The sequence below is a fragment of the Lepisosteus platostomus genome, chromosome 1, assembly GCF_059453375.1.
Source record: "Lepisosteus platostomus isolate fLepPlt1 chromosome 1, fLepPlt1.hap1, whole genome shotgun sequence".
In the NCBI taxonomy this organism is placed as follows: domain Eukaryota; kingdom Metazoa; phylum Chordata; class Actinopteri; order Semionotiformes; family Lepisosteidae; genus Lepisosteus; species Lepisosteus platostomus.
Genome location: NC_142611.1, coordinates 66,079,047 through 66,106,995, shown reverse-complemented (window position 1 = coordinate 66,106,995; position 27,949 = coordinate 66,079,047). Strand labels below are relative to the sequence as shown.

At 41.7% G+C, this 27,949-nt stretch overlaps 1 protein-coding gene and 1 long non-coding RNA gene across 4 annotated transcripts in view; one reads left to right on the top strand and one right to left on the bottom strand.

Moving 5' to 3' along the window:
• The first annotated feature begins 11 nt into the window (after positions 1 to 11).
• LOC148678495 (uncharacterized) lies at positions 12 to 15,811 on the top strand. Its single transcript, XR_015939192.1, has 3 exons — positions 12 to 134; positions 15,173 to 15,249; positions 15,717 to 15,811. It is a non-coding gene; the product is annotated as an uncharacterized LOC148678495 (long non-coding RNA).
• LOC148678494 (zinc finger E-box-binding homeobox 2) overlaps positions 3,635 to 27,949 on the bottom strand; it is a 57,605-nt gene continuing 33,290 nt past the window's right edge. Inside the window, exons 2-9 of one of the 3 annotated variants that reach the window (XM_088633637.1) lie at positions 18,812 to 19,033; positions 15,807 to 16,007; positions 13,656 to 13,870; positions 13,446 to 13,554; positions 12,457 to 13,013; positions 11,548 to 12,357; positions 8,271 to 8,454; positions 3,635 to 7,855 (exon numbers count right to left, since the gene is read on the bottom strand). In XM_088633637.1, the coding sequence (XP_088489763.1) occupies positions 7,176 to 7,855; positions 8,271 to 8,454; positions 11,548 to 12,357; positions 12,457 to 13,013; positions 13,446 to 13,554; positions 13,656 to 13,870; positions 15,807 to 16,007; positions 18,812 to 19,033 (2,978 nt within the window). In that variant the 3' untranslated portion in view covers positions 3,635 to 7,175. Of the gene's footprint in view, positions 7,856 to 8,270; positions 8,455 to 11,547; positions 13,014 to 13,445; positions 13,555 to 13,655; positions 13,871 to 15,806; positions 16,008 to 18,811; positions 19,034 to 27,595; positions 27,851 to 27,949 lie in introns of those variants that run through there. The other 2 variants (XM_088633638.1, XM_088633636.1) reach the window with 2 other exon arrangements.

Genomic DNA, 27,949 nt, shown 5'->3' with positions numbered 1-27,949 from the left:
CGAACAGCTAAAAAAAAAAAACTCATTGTATGAACAACAAAAAGCCGTTTCAACGTTTTATTGCTTACAGCACAACTTACGCGTGTGGACATCAGAGGACAGCTTCGGGTATCCTGGGCGAAAATCAATGTTGTGTGAGTACATTTTTTCCCCCTCTCAGTCCCTCAAAATCTGCTTTCAATATATCACCAAAGTTCAAAACGTAGCAAAATTAAAAATTACCACCGGTCACGTGAAGAGCCTGGCGCCTTTTTAAAAGCACACAAGCGGATTCTTTTAACTCGAAAATGTAATAAACGTTTCTATTCTAGTTATTTTGATTACATTAAGGTATTTTTCCATGTATTGCCATATTTTATTTGACTTGTTCCAGTGTATTGTATGTTTATCGTGTTACATCGGTAGATATCCTGGAGAGGAACGGACCTAAATGTTCTCCGTGCCTGATTTTTAATGGTTTACCAATTTTATGTATGTTCTAGAGACTATGTAATACTTAAATTAACAAATGAAGAAGATAGACCATAAATACAAACATATGTGCAGTACACTTAATTTTAAAATGGATTGTTATAATTCATATGAATGATCCTTTCATCCAAAAAAACTCAGAATTGTACCCATTTCTACAACCGGTCATTTTACTGAAGCAATCTGAGTAAAGTACAGGTACCAGGGTACAACATCCCGGATTTGAACCCGCATCATTCTAGCTATGAGTCCAGACCTCTAACCACTACCTGATTCACTGTTACAAAATTACTTCCTGAGTGACCTGCACTCTGCCTACTTTTTAAGAACAAAAGAAAGATTGCAGACCAGAGGAAGATATTATGCTCCCCCTTTTCATTTAGTGACTCGGGACCTAGTGTAACCTACAGAGAATTAAAGAAGGGCAATGGGCTTGTGGAAACTGTGCGAGTTTGGAGATACTAACCAAGCATTCCCTAGAAGCAGAGCCTCAGTGTGCCTTACCGGTAGGGGTTAAATGGTCATCAGTCAATCGAGCAAATTTGGTTTTTATGTAGCACCTTTCATTCCAGTTTCAATTTTCCAGAGCATTCTGGAGGCACTTTACATAAATTATACCTTTACAAAAGTATAAAAAATACAGTTCAACCATGTATAAATGTTATTGAAAGGTCGATTTTCTTATAATTTCACAAGTAAGCTTTGAGATGAGATTTAAAAACAGACCCCCCACAAAAAATACCCCAACATAGTGGTAGGTTAATTGCCAGCAGCCATATCCCCCCTGCAACTTACAACTGACAGCCCACTGGAGCTCAGCAGGTGTGAGCCTGGTCAGTACCTGGATGGAGACCTCCTGGGAAACCTAAGGTTGCTGATGGTAGAGGTGTTAGTGGGGCCAGCAGGGGGCGTTACCCCTGCAGTCTATGTGGGTCCTAATGCCCCAGTATAGTGACGGGGACACTATACTGTAAACAGGCACCGTCCTTTGGATGAGACGTAAAACCAAGATCCTGAACCTCTGTGATCATTAAAAATCCGAGTGCGTTTCTCAAAAAGATTAGGGGTGTAACCCCGGCGTCCTGGACAAATTTTCCACTAGCCCTTAGCTTCATCACTCTGTTCTCCTCCCCACTGATAGCTGGTGTGTGGTGAGAGTATTGGTTTACAATGGCATCATCCAGACCCAGGTGGGGCTGCACACTGGTGGTGATGGAGGGGATCCCCATTACCTGTAAAGCTCTTTGAGTGGAGTGTCCAGAAAAGCGGGTTCTGGGAAAATTGTTCCTGGTGTGAGTGATGGACTAGCATCCCATCCAAGGTTTACCCTGCCTTGTCCCCGTTGCTTGCTGGGATAGGTTCCGGCTCCCCCAACAATCCTGAATTGGATAAAGCGGATAGAAAATGGATGGATAGATTTAAAAACCTCAATAGGTATTGTAAGGGTTGTGTTTTTCCAATAATACCCTATCCAGAATTAGTTGGTGTGTGTGTGTGTGTGTGTGTGTGTGTGTGTGTGTGTGTGTGTGTGTGTGTGTGTGGGGTGGTGGGGTTCTTATTTTAATTTTAAGCAAGTGCACAAGACCACTACCACCACCACCCAACCCTTTCAGAAAAACCAGCAGCAGTTTGGTCTTCAGATCAATTGCTGAAGCCATGTGGCCGTGAGCTGTCACTTCCAGTAGCGCCAAAGTGCAACTTGCTGGTGAATCACTATGCAAATGGAGAGCAGAGTCAAAGCGCTGTGGGGAAATCAGATGAGACGACTGTCAGAGAGGTCATTTATGGTAAAGAGAGATCGATGTGGCTCTTGCCTCTGAGCCGCATGCCATCTTCTGAAAGACCAGAAACGCAGGCTGGAGAGAAGGGGAAAGAAAAGCTTAAAAATAGAGCACAAGCTCAGTGGCTCACTCTTACTAAAATTAAAATCTCGTGACTAAACATGCAGAGGTCGGGACTTCTGTCATGCGGTGATCAGAGTGTGTCTAGTGACCGAATTGAAAGTTACTAGAAAACTCAGTTTTCAACATTAGTCTTGAGGAATTTCCGTGGGCTCACAGAGAGTGGGTGGGTGGGGGGCGTGTGGACCTGATTTTGAAGTGAGTTTTTTTCTGTCCTGTAAAGTATTCTAAGTCATAAAGTCCTGGGCTGAGAGGACTGCCATGGCAGCAGTGTGGAGCAGACAGAGCTCGGGACTGGTCACTGGAAGGTTGTGGGCTTGGAGCTGGAGCGATTCGTTATTGTTGTGTCTTTGAACTTGCTGTGCAAAAGCAAAGCTCTCCAATTTGCCATTGTAAATGGGACTTCGTTCACAGCTGATGTACCAGGTAAAACAAAGTTTGAAAAAGTAATGAAAAGTCACAAAACTACTTGAGTGTACAAAAGTGCAGGAGGGCTTTCTATGATTTGGCTTGCTCTGTAAGCTTTACAGAACACATCAGTGGTGCAAACAAGCCACTTCAGAATAAATAGATTATGTTAGGAGGTGCACCAGCGCAAGGACCCAGGGACTCAAGGGAAAATAAAGTTTAGGACAGAAAACCTGAGGTGCATGTTTACACAGAGAGTTGTGGGAGTCCAGAACCAACTCTCTAGTCTTGTTTTTGAACGGACTTAGGGGATGGAAATAATTCTTAGATTAGCAATCACACAGGCACAATGGACCAAGGGTTTCAAGCTAGAAGAGCCCATTCTCGTGCTCTTATGTGAAAGCTTATGTTGCAGGAAGGTGACTGGCATGCAGACAACCACAGGTTCAAAGTCACCCTGTGACATATTGTGTTCTCCATTTTATGTATACCTGAATATACCTTCATGAATAGCCTGGCCCCAAGTCCATATACTCTATCCAGTTTAGAAAGCAAACACGTTTACAGATTTTGAGTTTATAAAGGTGGTAGAAATTGTTTGTTGCAGGCAGTGTTTAAAGTTTCCTCAGGCCCCTGAGAAGCAATATACACTTCGACTTCAGTCCAGTCTATTGGAACTTATCACCATTGAGGGCCACTGGTCTTATCAGCTCAGTAAGGATGAAGATTTGGTGGAATACAAGTATTGGCAGACTATATTTGTGAAAGTGTTTTGGTTATTTGACATTCTTGTTCTGCCTAGTGATACAGAGGACACAATTGCAGCATGATGTAGACAGAAAGAGTAGAACACATTGCCTCATGTTTCCTTTTATTTAGAAGGTATTTACACACAAATGTAGAAAAAACAAACCTAGCGCAGAAGAAATTAAGAATAATAAAAATACAAAGTGATACTGTTGCAAGATAACATTTAAGTGTTTATAAAATACATTTTTAAAGGTCACCAAAAATACTTAGAATTTATTATACAAAAGAGAAAAAACAAGTATAAAGCAACCGCAAATTCTTAGCACCCACTTCTTCAGAGTTGCAGCTATAGTGTGCTTTTGTACCCACGTGTGGTAAAATTAGACAGAAAGAAAGGCACATGCTTGCAAAAAGCATCTTGTCTTCAATAGCTTCTTATCAGTACAAGTTAAACAGTGGTATCATGCCTTCAGCATTGGTCCCCTCCATGTACAGACTTACAGTCGCAGATCTACACTCACGGCCTGAAATTTCACAGAATTTGTCAATGCTGGTTTGGACTAGCAAAATCTGGACCAGCTCTTGTGCAAATTGCTCTTGATCTTGCTAATTAACAAAGCATTTTCACGAAGTACGTGACAGCTGTGTGACTTGTGGCATTACAGCAGTGATCGTAGTTAGTCTGCTCTATGCTGGGTGTCTGTATTCCTCCTTTCTTTCTCAGTTCTGTGCAGGCCTGGATATCTAGCTGATGGGCACTAGCTTTGTTTCTGCCCCTTCCCTGTTTAAGGATAGAGTGTCCTGCCCTGCTATGATGTGCAGCAGAGTGAACAAGGTTTGCTTCCCTTTTCAGATACAGGTAAACATACAGTGGCTGTATACCCAGTAACCCCTCTGTAATCACTTTACAGCTTTAAGCTGTGTAGATTGTTGCAGAAGATTTTCCTCTTCTCTGCTAGTGAGTGTAGATAAGATTCTATCTGCTTGCCATAAGCGTGCATTAGATTTAAGGCATCTCTGCACCTGAAAACGAGGGTAGATCACAATAGCTCTTCACCACCACCCACCTCCCACCTCTTCCCAGCTCTTTACATGCGCAAGACAAGGCAGACTGCTCTTTGTTTGAAAGTATGCAGTTTTTTTAAAAAGGTTCCAGCATGTTAATTTGTTACATTCTAAGCAGAAGCAATTGCACTTGAACATTTCTTACAAAATAACAACAACAATAATATCAAAGTCCATCTTTCCAAATTTTAAACAGTGCAAAAATATCCAAAGTTAATCCACAGATCAAATTTATCTGTACTAAAATACTAAATTATTTGTGCTTAACAAACACTGCAATGGGATATAGAAAGCTTAAGATGGTGTGTAGCTTCTCCACGTAGCTACGTCAACAAAATACAGATTTAATGTAGAAAAAGCAAGGAATGTTTTAAAGTTGAAAAACAGTGGACTAAGGGTTTCAAAACCCATCTGTCCACAGTTAGATAAACAGTGCATTAAAGGTTAGGACTGTGCAGCAGCCCAACCATAGCTACAGGGTAATTACCTACCTTCATCATGAACAAAGTCTCCAATAATCTCTTAATTTGGAATTATAAATGGATAATTATGGATCCTTTTTATATCCTCCCATTTTGGAGTCAGCAGTCTCAAATCACCACTATAACTGCTTTACAGTGCTGTGGGTTGGGGGGCTGTGTGTGCTATCCTGAAGAAACAGGCTCTTGTTGGAGCATTCAGACAGTTTTTACACATGAGTAGGAGTTTAGGCATCCATTGGAGGAGTGCTCTCTCTCGCTGGTGACATTGCAAACCCACAGGTGCATTGCCAGCCTGAATGTACCTTCGCCAGTACGAGCTAACCCATCTGTCGCAGGGAGATGACTGTCCAGATTGGGACTGAAACCATGTTATTATTATGGTACTGGGTGCACGCTCAGACCTTTTTCCTGGGTGTGCACAGGGGTGGCTCACTGATTGGAGCCTGCTGCTCTGGCAGAGAGAGGGCAGCGAGCGCAAAGAGTTAAAAAGGAATTTTAAACAGACACCTGCTGTTGTACGTGATGCCTCAAAAATAGCTGAAAGGCAGGATAACATCAACATGAATAGCAACTTGACCATGAGAGGAATGCATACTCATTAACCCCCATTCATGGTATTATCATAGGGTGAGCATAGCTGGGCTCAGACTATGAAAACATATGTAACACCTAATTCGTAATTTGTGGGAACTGTAGGAAGTACACCTTGAGTGTGTCTCCTTCAGTAATCTCTGGAAGTGGCCATTTTCGTTACAATTAAACTCATCTCAGACCTTCACTGGACTGCTCTGTGACTCCTTGCATCTCTTCACTAGGCAAATGTACCAAAAAATTCAATGTCCCGCTTTCTGAGAGTACAGGTGTCATTTTGGTACGCCAACCACATCTTTACAATGTACCACGTTTTGACCTTATGCCACCAGGGTCTGGTCTAAAGTGCTCACCTTGTTCTCAGAAGCGGCACCTTTATTGGTTGAGGTAATTGGGCCCTCAAATTGTTTTTATATGAGCACTGTACTGTATGTGTTTTTATGTGTTTTATATGCAAGCCACTTTGAAACAAAAGCATCCTTAAGCAAGCTCTAAATAACACACAGATGGAGGTAGGTAATATTCCCTTTTGTAAAGAACACTCAATGTTTAATCTTTCTAAAATTATTTTTTCTTTGTGCACAGCATGCTCCGTTACTCTTTCATAAAAAAAAATAGTAGAATGAAAAAATAGCAAATCAAGAATTTGAACAAAATCCTTCCTTCTCAGATCTGCCTGGTCTGTAGCAATCTCGCTTATAGAAAATAGAGTAGATTTCTCTAGATATTTAGAAAATTTCTAAATTTAAAAAATTAAAATAAAATCCCTGGTGTGCGTCACAGTTTTGCATGATCAGGGTGTTTTTTTTCAAGAAAAAATCTGTTTGAGGAGTTTGTGTTTATCGCCGTGTGGCTGCATAAATTTACAATAGCAATGTATCTAGAGGGTTTAGCACCAGCATGTTTTATAAAATACTGATAAAGCAATACTCATGAATAAATAAAAGCCAATTACAATGTGTCCTACGTAGGACACACATTCTTGTCTTCCAGGAGCCAGTCCAGTAGTGTCTCCACACTTCATCCCACATGCTAAATGTGAAGCTTCTCTCTTTGTTCATTGTAACAGCCATTCTGCGGAAAGAGAGCCTCGATGGCAATCAGTCTTTTTTTTCTCTCCCCATCTGGAAGCAAAGCATATTTTGGCAGTTACTGTACACACTAGAGTTTAAGCGGTGCGATTGATGCTGTTTGTTCCACATTGACTTGATCAGGGGTTGTTATCCTAGAAGCAGTTTGAATACAATGTACACAGAGAGCATCTTCCAATGTACTGAACTTAGCAATGTGTTAAATGTATTGCAAATGTTGTTGTCTTAATTGATAAAGCCACGGCTTTGATCATTTATAGGCACTGACAGGGATTTATCATGCTTTTGTGCATGACGTGGTCCAAAGTCTTTGTAAACTTTGTGTGAGCCCCATAAAAAAAGATACCATTTATTTTTCAAAAGCTCTCTTTGGGAGAACTGTCCAATGCAATTGCTGGCCTTCCAGAAACACTGTGCTATCCCTTTGTGTCTTCTGCCTCTCGGCCCTGTTCTTCTGTACCATCGTCGGCAGGGCACAATGTTTTTTCTGACGTATTGCTGTCACTTTCCTCGCTGTTAGTCCTGTCCACTTCATGCTCTGTCTGGTGCCCGTTGTCCGCCGGTGCCTGCTGCTCATCGCTGTCTTCACTGCCCTGTTCTCCGTCCTCGGTCAAAGAGGACTCGTCGGTAGGCATCGGCTGCTGCTGAAGCTCTGCCCTCTGGGCAGCAGAGGAAAACACGTTTTGCATCACCAAAGAAGGAGACAAAGTCTCCGTTAGTAGCTCTTCACTTTGGGAGCCAGAGCCCAGATCGAGGGCAGCATCTGCAAAGTATGAAGGTGTGACCTCTAGTCGTAGCCCCGCCCTGCTGGGGGCTGTGTCCAAGTCCAGGCCGTCCTCTGAGTAGGAGGAGGATTCGCGAAGGGGTGTGGCTCCTGGCTGCAGCTCCTCCCCCATGGCGTCAGGGTCCATGTCTCTGCGGCAGTAGGCATAGCGGTGGTTCATGTGCTGGGAGTAGGACCCAGAGTGGGAGAACCTCTTGCCGCACTTGTCACACTGGTAGGGCTTTTCACCGGAGTGCAGACGAGAGTGCTCAATCAGATGGTGTTTGTGCTTGAATGCCTTCTTGCAGATCTTACACTGGTGCGGCCTCCTGCCTAGAACAGGGAATACAGGGATTAGATTTATTTTCATCTTTGCCATAATTTGCATGTTGCATGTTCAGTTCAATTTGTTGCGACGGAACAGGATATTAACGTGTGACTGTAATTGAAGTATGTACTGTATGTAACTGTGCTGCGGCTGAAAAGAAAACTGACCAACTTGCAACAGGTTGCAAGGCATTCAAGGGAACCTTAACTGCAGGTCTGGGGAAAACCTTTCTTCCAGGCCACTTCAGATGAAGTTTAGGACTGCAAATTACTCATTTTATAAGCACACTCTTTCGGTAATGCAATTGTTTTGCTGTCAAAGGGTGCTGTTCATGCTTCTTCTCACCCAGCTAGAAAGCTCTTACGCGCAGGCATTGGAGTGCATGTTATCTGAGAGAGGCAGCTGCAGTTAGGTCCTTACCTGTGTGCTCGTACTTATGGCGAAGGAGTGAACTGCTCTTCTGAAACGTTTTGTCGCAGATGTCGCAGGCGTAGAGCCCCTCTTCTGTTTTCTTCAGCCGCTTTCTGCCTGGGCCGTAGTCTCCCTCTGTGCCGTCATCAGTGAAAGAGAGGTAGTCCAGACACCCCCTGGTCATGGCCTCCCCCTGCCGAAAGAAAGGGGTTAATTTTCTAGATGGAGAGCTCTTTCCCTTAGGATGAGTAGGCTTGAGGCTGAAGCCAGAGCTTCTGTATCTGTGGCAGCAGAGATGCATTTATGACTGAGGATAAGAGGCACTTCTTCACACAAGGTGGGGGCGGGTGTCTGGGATGAGCTGCCTAGCCACGTTGTCGGAGCTGGTTTTCTGGGATCATTCAAGGCACGTCTGGATGAGATCCTCAGATCCGTGAACTACCGGAAAACCAAACAAGCAAGACAGGCTGAATGGCCTCTTCTTGTTTGTAACCATTTCTTAGTATCTAGTCATTTGTTGTTAAAGCATTCACCACAAAGCCTTGAGAGTTCTGTTAACAATCCAAGACTAAGTGAGAGTCTTGGAAACAATGTGGTGAGTCATGAATACAGCTTCTGGCTCTAGATTCCAAGTCTAAAAAGCTCTGAAGAGTGAAAATTGATGGGAAAGCATAAGGCTGGCTTCCCACGCATCACTGAAAATGTAATTTCCAGATGCAGATCAATCATTAAAAACTGAACAAAAAGAAAACCCCGGTAAAAGGTAGTAAAAAATGATGAAAACTCCCATTAGACGGACAGGTGTGAGGTAGTTGACTGTGTAGTCATTACCTACAAACTGGCACAGCTGGTAAAAAGCACAGCTGGTTAAAGCTCTTAATGCATTTGAACTCAAGTTCGCAGTCCACAGTGTGCTTCTTATCTGCTTCTGCACATGCTGAAGTGCATTTAAAAGTGAGAGCAGGAGGCACATCTTTACCCAAAGGGTTGTGGGAGTCGGGAACAAGCTGCCCAGCTCTGTGGTTGAAGCCTATACTTTGATTTTCTTCAAGAGTCAGTTGTATAAAAACCTTGAATTAAATAACTATTAACTTCCCAGTGAGCTACTGTAGGTTACAAATAGCTTCTTCTCATTTGTAACCTGTCTTATGTTCTTATGAAACTGCCTTGTTTTTTGCTGGCCCATCGGTAGATTAATTTTGCATCATCTTGTTCAGATTACAACTTTAAAAACCCCAAATCCTTGTGTCTAACAATCCAATTGAAATGTAATTATGGGAATGAGGGCGATATATACTGTAAGTATTTTCTATAAATCCTAATTGACATTACAACAGTTTTGCTTCACTGTTAATGAAGTGTCTTTGCATTGGGGATATCTCAGCAAGGTGTAGATTTTAACAGTGTGTGACAGGAAAGTCTTGGATGAGAGACAGTCTCAATGGAAAACTATTAGGATCCACAGGATTAAGCACAACTATACAGAATTAGGCACACCAAAATATAGAAGAAAGTGAAACAGCTGAGGTTGTGCTATTTTTTAGCTTTTAATCATTAAAATCGTGGAATTGTGTGTAAGTGGCAACAGTTTAAATTCCAGATTAATGAAGGGAGCTGGTCGTATGTAGACATATTACATGTATCTGATATTCCCGTTGTCAAAGCAGACAATGATTAAATGATGTTTTATATGGTAAAACCTCTGCATACTCTTAATACCGTTTTTTGGCTTTGATGTGCTAATGCCAGAAACATCTTTGAAAATGTGCCTGTGTTTGCAGATCAAATGCCCTTTGACTTGATGAAATTGCTTCCTCTGCTGCTGTGAAAGCATGAAAAATCTGCATTTCACTGTTAATGTGTGGGCTTTTTCTGCTTTATATTTTTACTTTTTAGGTTTCGTTCACATTTTTCTTTGTAGTTAGAAAGTGACAGTACAGTTCACGCATGAATCATGTTTCCTCAGGGACTCTCTGCAAGGCAGGTCTTTTCTCAAACTTACACGTCTGGAATTTCCCAGCTGAAGAATTTCAGTAAACACAGTAAATAAACACTGATCAACTTCAGTGAAGGCATCTCTGCCTCTTAGGGAATGCCCGCAGAGGTGAATAATGCTGTAACAACACTGTTACTTCCGGTGTGTGGATCTGAAAAGCACTATAAAGTTGCCAAAAACTCTGGTGATTCATTGCTATTTTAAGTATTGGGTGGGCTACTTAAGCTAAGGTTACTCTAAGAAACATAGCTTTACAGTCATTGCAGTTGTTTACACTTCAAAGAAACTTGCGGGGGCTCCTAATTCTAATGAGGTGGGTCACAATTAATTAGTTTCCATGCTAAATTAAACCACTATATTGAAAAATTCTAGGGTGATGGAAAAAGTGAATTCATTACAATCAAAGACACTGTGCACGGGGATGAGTGTGCCTCTTCTGTGCACAAAGCTGTGTGCTGCAGTCAATGAAAAATGTGGTTATAAGATGTACTGTAATAGTGCATCCTAATCAGCCCATCGGTGTTGGAATCTTTAGAAAGCAGGAGCTTTCAAACACCAATGCATCAATCTTGATTTAGCAGGCTTAGTGTGTTAGCAGGCCTCTGAGCAATGCTGACCATACCAAAACAGCTCAAATATATCAAATAGGGTTCAGGTCTGATTCCCCCTTCTCTGTCTCTCTCTTTATAAAAAGTGTCATTAGATTTCAGTTTTGCAGTGATTCCTTATTCTGACTGTTGTTCATCATCCCTCCTCTGGTTATGGGAAACTTGGTTATTCTTGGTTATTAATCAAAATTAATCAAATTAGCAAATGGTTGCCCATCCTGAAAGAAAAGGGTACAAGGTTGGACTATATCCTGGGAGGGGCACCAGTCCAATGCAGGACATATTGATAGTTTAGATCACTGTTATTCACTCCTCGTCCTGGAGGGTCGCTGTGCCTTCTGGTTTTCATTCCAATCTGGGTTCATAAGAACTTCATATGAATCAGTGGTTCACTTAATTGGTCCGTATTGGCACTGTTTCCATGCCTTTACTCATTGATGATAAGCTACAGTAGACTGTGGCCTTCCAGGACCAGGAGTAAATATCACAGATATAAAAGGTTGGAAATCGGACAGACTGAATACCATCCAGTTTGTAACCTTTTTTATATTGTTTAACCGTGTTAAAATTGCTACATTTTCTTTACTTGAAATCACAGAACTCTATTGTAATTAAGGGTGTTCGTCTTTAAAGTTGGTTACAACCTCCAGAAAAGTAGAAATAACCCATTTGAATTGCTTACAATCATTGCTTGTCTCTCCTGTTGGATTCTCTTTAGGAAGGACTCTGGGTCTGATTCAAACATGTAGGTCATGGGAGAGAGGAAGCCAGTCTTAGCTGCGGCTGGATTCAGTGGTATTGGTGGCAGGCCATCTTGTCCTGCATTTCTCAGGCTGGGGGTCAGGATGGAGTTAAACAGGGGGAAAGGACTGTAAACTGAGTGGCCAAACCCCGAGCTCCTGCTATACATCGCCTCATGGTGCGGGGGTGGCGTTTTCCTGGGTGGGCTTGCCATCTCCTTCTTTTCAATGGCCGGGGATCTACCGTTCCTGTTTCTCTCCTCACTGGGTTCCTCTCTGGACTTGGGCAGAGACAAGTCCAAAGGCTCTGACTGCAAGCAACCGGAGGTAGGGGTCCTGCAGGAAAAAACGGCCTTCTTAGAAGGAGGGGAACACAGAGCAGACCCCGCCCCGGGTGGCACGCGCCCTCGCTCCTGGTAGGGAGGAGTGGCTACCTCCATTGCAGAAGGGCTGCTAGGGTTAGCTGGGCTACCTCCTTCCTTGAGATGTGGTGGCCAGAATGCATGAGGGCTGAGGGTGCTTGGACATGTAAGAGTTGGGGACAGCATGGCAGCTGGGTGCTGATGGTGAAGTGGCCTCAGTCTGGGTAATGCTGTCCTGTCTTCGGAATAGCCATTGGTAACAGGGCCCAAAGCTACGCCCTCATGTCCTGGGGAGTGCCTGGAGAAGTTAAGAGGGGAATCATCCTTGCCTCTAGGACCTTCTGGGACCTCCATGGCCTCCCTGTTCATCTTGCACAGGTACCTCTCGTGCTGGAACAAAACAGCGGCACTGGGGAATAGCTGAGAGCACCACCTGCATGTCACCCCATTTGACACGCTCCCCTCTGACTCCGAAGACTGGCAAGATACCTTGTCCCTTTCCATCCGGGGCTTGTAACTCTCCTGGGTGTCGTTCCCATCCTGGGAAGGGTCTCTACCTGGCTGCACACCTCTGTCCTCTCCTCCCATGGAAAAGTTTTCTCCCAGTTCACTGTTAGCACTTCTCTGGAGCATCTTCTGGAGCAGGTGCTCGAACTTGCTGTGTGGATGCAAATAAGGCATTAGTGCGGTCCCCTTAAAAAAAGCATGGTGCGGGAATTCCACTGTGTCCGATCCCACGTCCCTGCTCCTGGCAAAAACCAGGCTATCCTGTGAAATCAAGTCCTCCATATGAGGCTTTTCCAGGGACCTCTCTTGTGGTCTGAAAACATACAGAGAGCCCAGGCCTTTCATGGTGTCTTTGGCGCCTGCCGCTGGGAGAAGGTTCATTGTGGGTGATGATGGAGATGAGTTGACGTTTTGTCCGCCATATGACTGTCCGTTCATGTTGCCCCCGCTCAGACACTTCTTGCTGCTGAGGTGCGAGCTGTAGGAACCAGAGTGCGAGAATCTCTTCTTGCAGTTGGCACATTCGTAAGGTTTCTCGCCTGTAGAGGGGGGGGAAAAAATATGTAATTAAGTCTTTCTAAGGCCAAATCCTAAGCCACCCAAAAAGGGAAAGGAAGATTTCAACTTTTCATATTTGTTCATTTGCTCAATCAGTCTGGTGCTGTACAGTATCTTTGCAAGGCCCGCATCTTCTTCCACACGCTCGCACAGCCCAAGCCAGGATCGGACCCAAGACCGTAGAGCTGTGGTGCAGCACTGTTAACCTTTCACCTCTCTGACTGGTGCTAGTTCTGTGAGCAGTGTGAGAGATGGCAGACGGCACGCTTTGGAGGAATTGACCCTTCCATAACCGTTGCTCCCTCTTTTGCTTTTACGAGGGCGATAGAAGCAATAAGCGTGGGGTGAGGCCACATTCAATTTTGATCGTAAGAAATGTACATTTTAAAATAAAAGCTATAACCTGAACTTACCACTGTGAATGCGAATGTGCTCTTTCAGGTGATGCTTGTATTTGAAGGCCTTTCCACACTGTGTACATTTAAATTTCCTGTTCTCTGTTGCTTGCTCAAACGATGGATGCTAAAACAGATGATAAGAAAAATGAAATATTGACGTGTTTGAGGCCTGTTGAAATGAGTGACATCTCATATTATGTGTACAGAAATCTACCAGAACCTTACCTTGCTCTGCGCCTGGTTGTGTATTAGCATGTGCCTCTCCATCTGCGGCCTGTAGGTGGTGCTGTATCCACACAAGGGGCACGCCAGATTGCCGCTGTCTCTCTCATGGCAAAATTTCACATGTTCGCGGAGGGACGCATCACGGCGATATGTGCGCTGGCAGAACGGGCACGCAAGAAACCCCCTTGTACCATCAGGACTCCCGGGTACCGCTTCTGAAAAAGCCAGAAGGATGCCCATAAAAAAAACTGACACCAGCATTAGATCGACATTCTGTCGCGTGCGGTTCTGCTGCAGTGATGTTGCTTCCATTGACTCTGACCTGTCTGCAGTCCTTAGGTACGTTCGATGGTTCTGTTTGCTGACTTTATGTAGTAGCACTGCAAGCGGCCATATCTGATCCTACATGGTGCTTTCTAAATGAAAATAAAGCTTTCACTAAATTAAAAAAAGCTAAATATCACCAAGGTAGTGAGAGACTCATCACATCTGTTACAACTCAGTATACAGTACAGTGAAGTAGCACTGTGAGGGGGTGGGGACTGATACTAGAACTTGACATGCCTTTTTTTAAGTCAAATTTGGTGACTGTATTTTCCTAATCCAGGTTTTGCTCTGTTAGTTTCATTTCTTATGAAATGATCTCTGTGATATTGTTTCTTAAATGCAGTGGGTATTGACCCCGTCTCAGTTTTATTTTCAAGCTACTATGAATTCAAAAGAAACATTAGTCAGTAGCTGAAGGAGTGACAGGTGTTACTTGTGCAACATCAGTCAGTGTTAAATGATTGTGTGGCACAGTGTTTCATTCATCGCTGTTGTTCTGTGCTTCCTGTTTATTTTCCTAAAGAATATACTTCTCGACAATTTGTACATCTGAGCTCTTTCTGTATTTGTATAAATCACAAATTGGTTGTTGTCCTACTTGCTGTTATACTGTAATTTCTTATCCACAAAGTTGAACAAAAAGCAAATCCCCATTTTATCCAACAAATGGAGGTTTTTGAATGAAAACTGGGGTTGCCATTTTAATTTATAAGAAGGAAAAACATTAAAGTTAGGCTAAATGTTTTTTTTTAATGTATACCTTTTTGTTTTATCGAAACGAATACTTTTTCAATATTGCCAGACTTTGTGCACTAAGAAGTCCCTGATGGTTTCATCTGCACGAAACCGTGATCAACCAGCAAAACAACATGCACAGAAATTCGCTTATACTAAAACTAGTTTGGGGCCTCTTTTTCATTCATGTCCTATAGAGGGTTCATGACATGGCCTGTTTATCTCTGTCACATTTGTCTTTGACTTGAATGCGGATTGTTCTTTCTATATGTTGTTTCATCCTATTGGCGTGAGAACTTTCTTCAGTGTCGCAGTATTCAACGAGCAGTGTGTGTTCTCCTTCCTGTTTACTCTTTTTGCAAACCTCTAAACACTAGAAGGTCACAGATATTTTCACACAATGATTTGCCATTTATAACCATCTTTTACTTTTTTCTGTGTTTGTTTTTATTCAGCTTCTTGTGAATTGGAGCCATTAAGCATCTGTGGAATGATAAAGTTCAATCTGGCCATCATCCATCGTCTGTACCGAGTGAGTTTTACATTTAAAAAAATTGCTTCATCTTTAGGGCTGTAATCCAAAACCTTCCGTCAGAATGGCAGAAAAATCATATTTCAATAATGGCGTATAATATTTTTGTAAGTAACATTGGTGGGAATTGGTGAAAACTGGAAAACTTTAATAAAATCGAGTAATTAGTAAAGTTTAGTATCAACCAAAAATGCAGAACACTATTAATAACCAACATCTACCTGTTGAAAAAGTGAACGAACTGGCTCTGTACTTTGTTTTGTTTTTTTAAATCTTTTTACAGTCAATTACAAGTGTGGAAGCAGGCTTGTAAATGTGATAGTTTAGTGTTTTCATCTGTAAAAAGGATATCATATCATTTATATTGCCAGTTCAACCACGAGAACTCTCAGAACTTCTATTCAAAATGTAATTTTCTTTGACGAAATTTGTCGCTGATGGCACTGATAAGAGAGTGTGTTTGTTAGGCTGTTTTTTTAGCCCTTCACCTGCCTGATCAGAAACGAGGCAAGACCAGGGTGTGTGTGTTCAGCTCTGGAGGGGAGGCCACTCCTCACCTTGTACCTCGGGTGAGCCATGTGCCCCTGGAGACCAGCTCCTTGGGGGCAGATCCTCGTCGGGGGCTGCTGGGTAAATAACAGCAGTGCCATTCTGCGACAGACGGTCTGGGGGGCTTGCCGGATTCGGGGCCTCCCTCAGCCTCTTCAGAAAGTCATAGCGCTCCATCTCCTCATCTGTGATGGGTGGTTCACCCTGACCTGAAAGACCGCACATACAAAAAGTCCTTTTTAGTGGTGGCCTTCTACACTGGATCGATTCCAGGAAGGCTTACAGTGAACATGTTAACCTGCAGTTCTGCTTTTGATAGTAGCATTATTAATCATTATAAAATAATTTTTTAAGGAGTTCTTCATGACTTCAGTCACACTGGTAGCCCATGGTAAAATCCCCAGCAATCTTAATGGTAACAAGCATTTGAATCGTGGTCTTGCTCTAGGAGTGAGAATAAGTAATAGTAATGATATTAAAAATAAAACTCTACCGGTTACCAGCTACTGAAATGTCCTTCTGTTTTAAGCAGACACCACAGTGGAGATTCACTCTCTGGCCTTCTGTGCATCTTTCTGTGGTGTCCCTGGCCAGACGGGGGACAGTACTGCACATGCGTCCAAAATGAACTGAGCTTCTACATTCATGGTTCACACCCCTAATCGAGGCGTGACGTTCCATTATATTCCTAGCTCAGCATTGGTTTCTGAATTGGCAATGCGACTTCTTAAGAAAAAACTTCAGATTTTGTGATCTTAGTTTTTGTTCCTGGTAATCACGTTGTTCATGGTCGAATGTCTACATACCAGCTGATGAAAAGCACAGGAGGACCACCTTGATTTTGAAATTAGTTTGCAGTAAGATGGTCTTTCTAGCGTGGCACAGCGGAGAGTGTCTCCGGGTTCAAGTTCAAAAGGGCAAAAACATGAAAGCGAAGGTAGAAGAGATCCCCACAGCAGGAACCCCAGGCCTCAGTTTGTCCAAAGACTGCCAAGTTTACTACCAATGTGCTTTAGTACATGAGACTTGCAAAAAGAAGGGCAACAGCAGAATTGTGGAGATGTATAAATTTAATTTTTAATAAAAAAAACAACAAAGTGACTCTGTTAAGGAAGTGACCAGTAAGAAGGGGATTTCTGAGGCCACCCACGCTGTGTATTTTGTGGGGGTGAGTGATGATAAGAGTCCTCCTAAACTCAGTGCGCACAAGCCTGGAACTCTATGGGCTGAAACGCTTCACTTTCACCTCCTCCACCACTCTTTCTCTCTGCGCCTCCTTCCCTTGACGCAGCACGAAAGAGTTGAGATGAGGTGGGTACACTGGGTTTGTGGCCGCCTCTTCGTTTTTTCACCTCTGGTTTTTCTAAAGTGAGAAGGCAGTAAGGAATAGGTTTGTCTGTCCCTCCTCTAGACTGTGACCACAGAAGCAAGCAGTTCTAAAAAGATCACTTGTTTAGAGCTTGATCAAACATGATAAATAAGCCCTCGTTTCCTTTACGTAGTTATTGTTTTTAATACCATCATATAATGCTGAACTGCTGGCCCTGAATGTTGAAAAGGTCATTTTTTGGATGAAAGGTACTGGAGTCTGTGGTCAGGCGTGAGGTGATAAAAGGGAGGGAACAGAGACGACTTGTCCTGTGATAAACATCACCCTACTGTACTGAAAAAAGGTTCACAAAAGGACACCCACTTGCACTTGGAGAAGATATCACATGTTAAAGTTGAACAATGCATGAATAATACTTTATCTGAGAACATTGTGTACGATTTTAGTTACCACGTCACAAAAAATATATTATTGTTCTCGAACAGGATCAGAGAAGAACCAGACGGATTCCCAGGCTTAAACTAATGTCCATGCCGACAGGCTAATAGAATTGAATCTTTTTAGAGTTCAGACTGAGGCCTTTATTCCAATATTTGAAATCTTAAAGGTATGGAAGACCATAACCCCATGGACTTCATTGCAAGTGACGAAATCCGCAAACTGAAACTAAGGGAAAGTGCACTCAGAAGGGAAACTCAGAAGAGCAGGCACTTCTTTATACAGAGGGGTGAGGAAGTATGGAACAAACAGGTCAGACGCTTGTGGAGAGCATTCCCTGGAAGAAATGGCTGGAAAAGATCCTAAGATCAATTAACAACAACCAAGCGCCCTCTGATTTGTAACTTTATGTGCTACAGATAATGACATTTGATAAGCGAGGAGCCTGAGTGGAGATCAGTCCTTTCAAAGCTAGCCCTGCCTGAAGGAAGGAGCAGTGCACATGTGAAGTGAAAGCATTTTGATTGTTCGTAGGCGACCCACAGGAGTCTTTGATCTAGAAATAAAGGCAGTAAAAGGTATTTAGAGACTTGGTTTTGATTTCAGTGTTGAATTTTGTTTGATGTGAAGGAATACGATTAAAGCACTTAAAGATTTTATTTTAGCTAGGCTCTAGTATAGTGTTGCGTTTGCCTGTCTTACTATTAAAACAGTACTTGAAGAGCCATTACGCTTTTCCTAGCCTGTTCTTAGCAATTAAATAAGGGAAGAAGGTAGTTGTGCTTGTAGAAAAGCCTGCATTGTAGGCTGAGCCATATCTCTCTAGGAGCAAGAGCTGATTTTACTGTGAATGGGGAAGTCAGCAGCAGTTTCTTCATTTTAAACACTGAGGTGAAAGGAGAATTCTTGAACCTTTTATTAGTCTTTTGTGCAAGTCGGCCTCAGAAGGTAAATTAGTTTAGCAGAAGGAGTGTTTTTCCAGGAACTACAACAGAGGAACTGTTGAGAGGGGAAAACGTGATGATCGTTGAGATAGCCAAAGGTTTTCTTTTTCCCTTACAAGACAGTTTGATATCAAGATTAAAATGCTGACCACGTGAGGTGTTAAAGCACATGAGCTTCAGTGCTGCGGGGCAAGAGGAAACACCTCCAGACACTCGTACTAAAGTCGCAGTCCAAATAAACAAAGAAGAAAGGTGCTTCCCCAGGCTGACGCAGTGTGAGGAGCTGCAGGACTCGGTTTACCGTAAAGGGCTTGTGGGATGGCGCGCTCCTCCTCCGCACTGCTCCCGGCCCACGGCTCTGGGCTCAGGCTCCGGCCCCGGGCACACAGCGCGGGACTAGGGGCCTCTGTCCCATCGCTGGCTGTGAGGCTGCTCTTCTCGTGACTGTCCGGGCCCTCCATGCCGGAGTGGGTTTCCTCATCTTCCCCTTCCGATCCCAGGGCTGTCAGCTTCTCGAAGTCTACTGCAGAAGGGACAGGACCCAGAGAGAAGGTGGTGGCGTCACACAACCCCAGCAGTGAAACTGACCGAAACCTAAACCCATCCCAGCTGCCAGCCCCGTGTGCTGATGTGCTGCAGCTGTGGACTGGACTGCTAGTTTGAAGCTGAAAGCGTACTGAAACCGTAGATTTAAGTCTAACGCAATACTGAAAAGGAACTATAAATGATCCCAGATATTGTAAAGCACCTATTATGCACCAACCCGTGCACAAAATAACTGGTGCCTTTGTAACCCAAAGTTATTTTTCATGTGCTTTATCTTCTGTGAAAACTGTTGTCAGCTCCCTTCTTGGGTAGTCGCTTTTTGTAAAATGCAGGGCAGTAGAAGAAGGGAACAAATCTATGGCATAGTCAACCCTAAATAAATTATTTAAAATGTAGTAGAAATCATATCGCAGCAGCTTTTACACATTTCTAGAATACATTTGCCAAAGTTCAAAGAAATATCAGTACAGATATTTTCCTGGAACGAAATGTTTAGACCTCCACTATCACAAGTCTAATAATACTGAAAGCGCTGTTCACAGAATATTCCGACGCTGAGCTGGAGCTGTCATGAACGGCAGCGCATGGCGGATTATTAGAAATAATAGGCACAGCAAGACTTGCAGCATGGAAAATATACAGATGGCTCTGACAAGTGCATGTTTTGGTGGGCAGAGTTAGTGATGGTATTCAATGATGGCAGAAAAAGGTTCCAAACCTAATCGATAACCTTGTCATCCTGCTTGAGAAAGACTCGAGACCTGCACACTCTGACCTACTAAGCTTCTAAAGCCATTCTTCACTCCATCTGATCTGCCTTGAGATTGGGGTTGCTGGAGAGGAATGACTGCCACATCACCCAGGTGGGGGCTGCACTTCCATTACAACTGAAGTGGATCCCCTCCCATATATAAAACACTTTGACATCCCCTCACATTTAAATTCAAGGAATAATTATCAATTTAAAGTGTGCCAAATGACCACAGAGATGTTCAATCAGGGGCAGCAGAGCTTCCTGCCGCGTCTGCCGCGGTCCTATACAGAGGCTCTCTTTGAGGGACCGCTCTGCCTTGGCACAGTATTTCAGGGGTATGCAGACCCCTGTGTGGTAGGTGGAGACCCCTACATTGGACACATCCTCCAGCCAGACTGAGAAGAACGCGCTGGTCTGCATTATGCATCCATACGCCACACGAAAACTGCAACGTCGCTGGTTTTTATTTCTGCACACCTACTCCTATCTCTCTCTCTCTGCTTCCCTCCTCCTCCCTCTCTTATCTTTTTTTTTCAGCCATTTGGCAACCCACAGTCTCCACCTTGGCGGTTATCATTTGCAAAGTCATATTTCTCAAACGTTAGTTCAAAGGGTTTTACCTTCGAGGGGAAAAATGCTCCCTATTTTTAGATAAGATAAATTGGATTATTTACATTTTTTCTCATTTTGAGAAAACGTCTTTCTTTCAGGATAAAATGTGGCTTAATTTCCTTTTTTTGGGTGGATAGCAAAGGATGTAGTCTAAAAATGTTTGGTAAATCGGCAAGTGAATGGTTTTGTTTGTACTTTGTACTTGGATGAAATTCCACATAATTTAATTTTTTTTATATATTTTTCAGTCGTTATGTATTTTAGAACTTCTTGCTGGGAAGATCTTTTACCCTAAACTTTCCATTAACTAAACCAGGCACTCCACTTTGTTGGGTTTCAAAGGGAAACGTTTTTTTCTTGTTCTAATTTTACAGCTAAGAGTACTTGCCTCTCTCCACCAGTTCGTTTCAACTTGAGGAAAAAAAGATGAGGCATGTAATTTAAAGTATGGAAATGGGCAGCTGATTTTCCCAGGAGTCCTGTACAAACTCTAAATAAAGTCTCTGAGAGAAATCTGGGACTTTGCTGGGTTTTTTAGCCATTAGTGAGAGGAGCATGGATAGAAACAAAAGGAAATAGTTTTTAAATTATACATCTCGGTGTAATTTACTGTGGCTTTCAGATAAATATTTATTGGGCAAAAAATTAAAAGATAAATTTAATACATTGCTTATTTTACGTTAACCCGTTCTGTTCCTGCTGCCCAAATGGGTCCCCAGCTGGAGCGGCCTGTTCTTGTAACACCCGTCTGTGACAAACCTATAGAGCGCCCTGGAGAGAAACTGCCATGACAATGCCCAGCTATGAGGGGCTAAACATGTACAGTAATTTTCCTATATTTCATATGTATAGACCTTTTTTTTGTAAGCGAGAATGCATCAATCAAAGCTAGAAAGTACATAAATGTAGATCTGACTAATGAAGTTTTTCAGTTATATTAAAATTGTTCTAATCAGTGATACAGTAGGTGAGCAAGTGACCAAGGTGTGTGTGGGGCCATCTGCATCTAGACGAAGAGAAACTGGTGCAACCTGAATAATATTTGTTTTTAAAGGTTGTGGAGCAAAGGAGCCAGCTGAATAACCACTTCATTGCTGAAGTGTTGCAAGTTCACTTGCACGTAGTTTCAGTATGAGTGTTCGCTTCAGACAATGCCTGAGTGAATGTGTCAGTATCCCTTCGAAGGCCACACCCATGTCATGGCTGGCAGTGAGGAGGTAACTGGACTTCCATGGGCGTCCTGCACTTTCAGCCTATATAATAACAATTTAACATGTTCATGTCCATGCTTTTCAAGGGAATGTACCTACTATTTCTTTATCCATAGAACAGGTACAGTACGTACAGTAGTCGGGAAGACTCTGTTACTCTGATATTTCTGTACCATGCAGAATACAGTGCACTACTATATCCACTGTAGCTGTTAAGTATAAAATCATCATTCAAGTTCATTTGCAGGGGAAAGGTTCAAGCCCAAAACCTGTTGCTGACTGACTTAGGAACGTGAAAGGAAGACGAGTCCCGTTCTGTCTTGCAGCGAGAAAGGCAGGCACTGGGCTGTACACTGTCCCAGGCTGTCTCTCGTGTGTGATCCATTCTCGCTGCTGAGTGACTCGGGAACGCAGTCACAAACACATGAGGGAATTGCAATGGCACACCTCATCCGTCAAACCCCGCACTCCTCCATAGCCTCCTTTACTCGAAATAAACGATTGCTCTTCAAGCATGGGCCGTGCACTTGCATCAATGCATCTTAAATGGCACGTTTGCCGTTTTAGGCTATAGACTGACAATATGAGCTTTTGACTGATTAATTTTTAAAGTTCAGATGAGATAACGGTGAAGTGAAATGAAATTCTGGTGCCTCAGAAGTCATCTTGTGTTGCTTGTGATTTTAGACTGCATTGACAGACTTGATGACTGAGATTTTCCGATCTTAATAAACAGCTGTATACTTTTTTTATTGTATGGGATTGCAATAAGTTGCGTTATAATTTTATCACATAAAATATACACCGGGGATAGTGCAGAACCAGAGCAGTGAGTTAAGGTACTGTATGGGGTGGAAATCTGATTTTCAAGTCATGTATTGATCAAATATTTGGTTCCCGTGATGATTAGACTCAGAGATGAAAACATCTCACAACACTTATGAAAACAGTGTTTACATCTATAGTGAATTTTATTTAAAAAAAGGATATTTTAAATTAAAAATGTTCCACTAAATTTCATTTTTCAAGCTTCCATTAAACACTTTTTCATTTAAGGCGAGCAAAGCCTGCGGCTAGGATAAGATTGGGTTTCTCAATGTCTCGTCTTTATTATAACATCGCTTTATTAACCCTTTACAATGTCTTGCATTAGGAGTGATCTTTTCGCATACCCCAGCTTGCTCTCCATGAGACACACAGACAGGGAGAGAGCCTGGGGTCAGAGCGCAGGGTCAGCCATTGTACAGCGCCCCTGGAGCAGTTGGGGTTAAGGGCCTTGCTCAGGGGCCCAACGGAGTAGGATTCCTTAGCAAGGCCCTTAACCCCAACTGCTCCAGGGGCACTGTATTAGACTGCATGCAAGGGCTACATAAAATATGATTATATCAACTCCCATTCTTTTAAAACTCTTTAATATTTTAAGTCGGTAAGAATAGTATGGAGAACTAAGCTAGGAAGGTCCTAGTTTTATTTTTAATGCTAAAATATATACATTTTATTTTTTAATATACAAGTCAAAACACTGTCAAAATTCCAGATATAATGGAGGTAGCATTGTGAACACTACTGTAGTTTTATTTCAGCAAATCGGACAGTCTACAGTAGTTCTGTACTCTGGCAGGAAGCAGTATTTTTTTTGGTTTTGCCCTTTGTCAGCGCTTGTGTGCTTCAGCATCGCTGTAACTGCAGTCTTCTGTAGTGGAAATGTAATGTCTACTACCGTTCCTGTGTGAAACTACAATGAGACACGGTTCACCTGCTATTGCTTCTATTGCTGTTGAATTTTTAGAACTAAAGGAAAAAGGTTTTGTTTTGCCATTGTTGTGGCAGTGTACTGTACAGAATGAAACTTTGAATCCGAACACTTCTGCTTCTGTGGGCCAACTGGAACCGAGAAAGAAGTCAGAGCTCAGCAAATAACATAACCCAGTATGAAGCAAGGTTAGCAGAATCCACCATGAGTTAAAATTACACGCCCACCTCACTATGGGCATTTAGAAGTTTCACTGGCTTTAAATTTGTGCTGAAAAAATGTCACCTTGAAAACATTTTATGTGAATAATCCCCCCCCCCCCCCCAGAAAAGCACAGTTTTACACATAATAGAAATACAAGATATAATGTGACAATCATGTGTAAACTAAGTTTAAACTCTCAGCAGACGTAACTACTGTAAGTATACGCTCAAACAATAATCATTAGTCATTCACAGACAAACAGAAGAAGCCAGATTAAAATGTAATACTGTAAACCCAATTCTGTTTTTTGTATCACATATCTGTATTATATACATTTATATTTACAATATATACATACATATTGTAGATTTTATATTCTAGTGATGAATTCTAACATTCTGATGACAAATATATTGACCAAATAAACTACAGGCATTAGTTTCCTTTTTCTTACATATTTTATTTTCTCTTGTTTTGATTTAGTCTTAGTGCAAAATTAGCTACCCAGTGCATGAAAAAATCCGCATTTAAGCAGGCACAAACACTTGGCGTTCATTGCAGAGTTACTTCGCTGGCTGCAGAGAAGAAACTGTGTTACCTGTAGCACTGCAGAAAACGTCATCTTAAATCTAATGCAAATGAGTAAATTATTTTTCACAATAAAGCGGCTTCGTTGCTCAGCACTTCTATTTCCCAAATATCCAGGTTGGTGCGCTAGAATATTTGCAGGAAGGACCTGCTGTATAGGCAACATACCCTTGCTGGTGCTGAAAACTGGGATCTGTACTGTGCATCTCCCATTCTTTGCTTTTTTTCACCCATTTGGTCTCAGATTTTTATCTTTAGATGGTTAGATTTTTCTCAACAAACCTCTGTTTCTCAAATCCTCTGTTTGCCATTGCAAGCCTTATTCAGGTGTAAAAGGCGTTAATAAAAAATATGAAATAAGTGAAGTAAGGAAAGATGGATACTCTTAGTGTTTGCAGCAGAGCACTCTTTGTGCAGATTTATTTGTAAAGTGTAAGCTATTTGAACACTTAATGGTAATACTTTGGGCTGTTTTACTTGAAGTATTTTGAGGAGGTTCAGCAAAGTTCATATGGTGTGAGTATAAGTTCTATAGCAGACAGACATGCTTACTGACGTGCATTTTATAATAAAAAAGCTTTAAAAAACAGGCAATAACTGGCATTTTACTTCGCTGTCTTAAAGTTCAGCTATTTTACTTGCCTTCAAAAACAATAAAGGCCTGCGACATTCATGTCTTAGCATTCTATGAAATTGTAATCTTTGATACAAATATTGCTTTATGTGATGCACGTATATATCGATGAATTTCATGCACATATTTCAATCAGTGGTTTACGACTTAACCACAATAAAAAAAAAACAATAAAAAGAGCAAATTATAGCAAAAAAAAATCAATTTGGTCTATAAACATTATAACCGACTAAATTGATCACTAGGAGCCACACTTTCATCTGAATAACACTGTGCTTTTTAAAATTAGTAATCCCACACCACAGCACACCTACAAGTGAGCGTGACCGTCTGTAAAAACCTGTGCACTGTAAAACACATGGCTGGCCTTTCCAGTATGAATGTGCAGTGATCGCACAAGAGCCTTAACTAGGTTAGCTACTGGACAGGTGGTGCAAAACACAAAACCTGTTCTGCATCTCCCAGCACAGAATTTTTCCCCCATGTCCATAGAATAGCATTCATCCTAGAAAAGGCCTTTCTTCTTCTTATTTCGCAATAACATAGCTCAATAGCTTCTTTTTTTGCTGTTATTTTTTGAGAGAAATATAGCCATTTTGATTTTAGAAATTAGATGACTTTTCTACTTATCAAAATATCTTAACAATAAAAAGGGCTTCCCATTCTTCCTTATAATTCATTCTTCCTTGGAAGCAATATTCACTGAGTCTGGTTGAAATGATAACTGATTGTTTTTACTTTGATCAAAATGAGTTCCTATTTGTTACATGTACAGTACATCCATTAAACCCCTGATTCACTGCAGTGGAGTCCATCTCGCAGCCCAATGCGCCACAACAGAGAATGATCTGATTCTTATGTAAAAATTAAAATGCCAGGCCTTTAACAGAGGGTTTATATGTAATTATTCAAATGTTAATTTATTCAATTTGTGTTGTTTTTGCTAAGCATTTGATGACCCTCTCTTTAAATGTAGTCAAATAATGTATTGGGGATGTTTCAGCTTTTCAGATCTGTGGAGCAAGCAACTTATTACTCAGAAGACTGGCGTGGATTTTTCCAACCAGTCAGAAAAGTCCCTTTTAACAGAGTTAATCTGTGGCAAATTCCAAACATTCAGAGCTGTTATTATTTAAAAATTATCGTCTTTAGTTCTTAAGTGCTTTGTTACATTCTTATTGCAAATCACAATATTGTAAACCTATCTTTGTTGATTGATTGATTGATTTAATTTTAGTTGAATGGTTGTGTGTTTCTCAAAATAATTGATTGCAGTTAATTTAAGGTAAATATGTGTATTGCATTGTCTGGAGTGAGGTTAACAAAAAATACTACATTTAAAAACATCCCATTTACACTTCCATTGAACTAAGAAGAAAAGACTTTCTTGTCTCAGCCATAGTGGCAATGGACCTGTTATTATGTTGCAGAAAGCTGGTAATCAAGACCTACTTTTTTCTATAAAGTCAGCGATCATTTTACATCTGCAAGTCAGCAATTTCTAAAAGCTTTCAGAAAATCACAGTCACCGATTCCAAACTGGCAACAAAAGCACTTCAGTGTAATTTCAGTCATGACATGAAATAGAAACATGGACAAATGTCACATTTTCGATGACAGATTGCTAGTCATTGACAGTACAAAATTAAAAATAATGTCATGAAACCTCAGCAATGTTAAGTGGACACAGCTGAGCAACTCTATCAGTAAATACATTTTGATAACTAAATGTGCTAATTCACATGTAAAAACATCAGCCTGGACCTCCAAATCAGTGCATCTGGTTGAAAGCTAAATGTCAGAATTATGTGTGGTTTGTTGTTCCTGCCTACTTACAATCAGGACTTAGCTGTCCTCATGGATGGTGTAGAAAAGTCCAAAAACCAGCTTGGCATAAGTATTTTTTTAAAATGTATTTGTTGCTCAATTTTGAAATGCACAAGAAGAACAGGTTAAGTGGAGCTCAACATGACAGTCCTTGTGAAAGGTAAATAATGAACTTCAGCATGTGTCACATTAGGAACTCAAGATAAAGCAACACTCAAATAAAAATGATGTATAAAGATTGCCTGGAATTGTGTCATAAAGCTCTTGCTTATGTCACTATCAAACGTGCATTATTTCTTGTGAATACAACATGCCTACACTTTTTTTGTTCTGCTACGGGACTGATTTTTTAAATTGATTTTTGTAATGATGGACCCCCCCCCCACACACACACAAATTGAAAATTGGGGTGAATTAATCCCTATTCATTTTCTCAATAGTGTTATCTGTCATTTATCTTCAAAAACATGGCCAGATCACTATGAATTTCTTCACCCAAGACAAAGTCAGTTCCCTTCAGAAAGAAATGTATAAAAAAAAAGAATTCCCCTGATTGGACCTGTTGAGCATTGCACAGGAATAGGACAGAAATCTGGAACGCAAATACATTCTGTTTGATTAGCGACCAGCAACTTAGTAAATTTGATCTACTGTATTAAAAATGAAACCAGAGTGCTGTGCTTGAGTCAGCATTGGCCAAGTAACACAGTGCAATTCATATATCACTACATACTCGGCAAAAATGCTAAATTAGGCTCGGACATGTAGTCCATAATTTAAAATTAATTTCTAAACACCTGTAGTTATACAGGGTGCTTATACTATGCTGTTCACCTTGATGAAGTTTCTCACTCCCTGTAATTGCTGTAGCCACATTCAAGCATACGAACAAAGCACTAGATAGCGTGACAGCTAAAAACAAACAAAAAAAATGCAGGAAAGGATTTGTTTTTTACCTTTTATGGATGTACAAAGAGAATGACAAAACCTTAATATTTGTGTGCCTGGTGCCTGCTCCCAGCCTTGGTGTAGCAACGGTGAATGTTTTACATTAAAGAAGAAAAAAAAAACAGCTATATTATTTGAAGCCGCTGTTTGACATTCTAGCTATGACTCAAAGCCACCACATCTGAAAAAACACCTCCCACTCGATCTTGCCGAAACGCTCGAAGGCCCAGAAGCCCTCCCTGTCCTAGCGCACATGAGGTGCACAGTGGGGTGACAGAGAATGCACCAAGGAAAGCCCCAGCAAGACCAGGAGGGGTGGGGTGGTGGGGTTTGGGGAAGAGGAGGAGGGAAAAAAATGATCT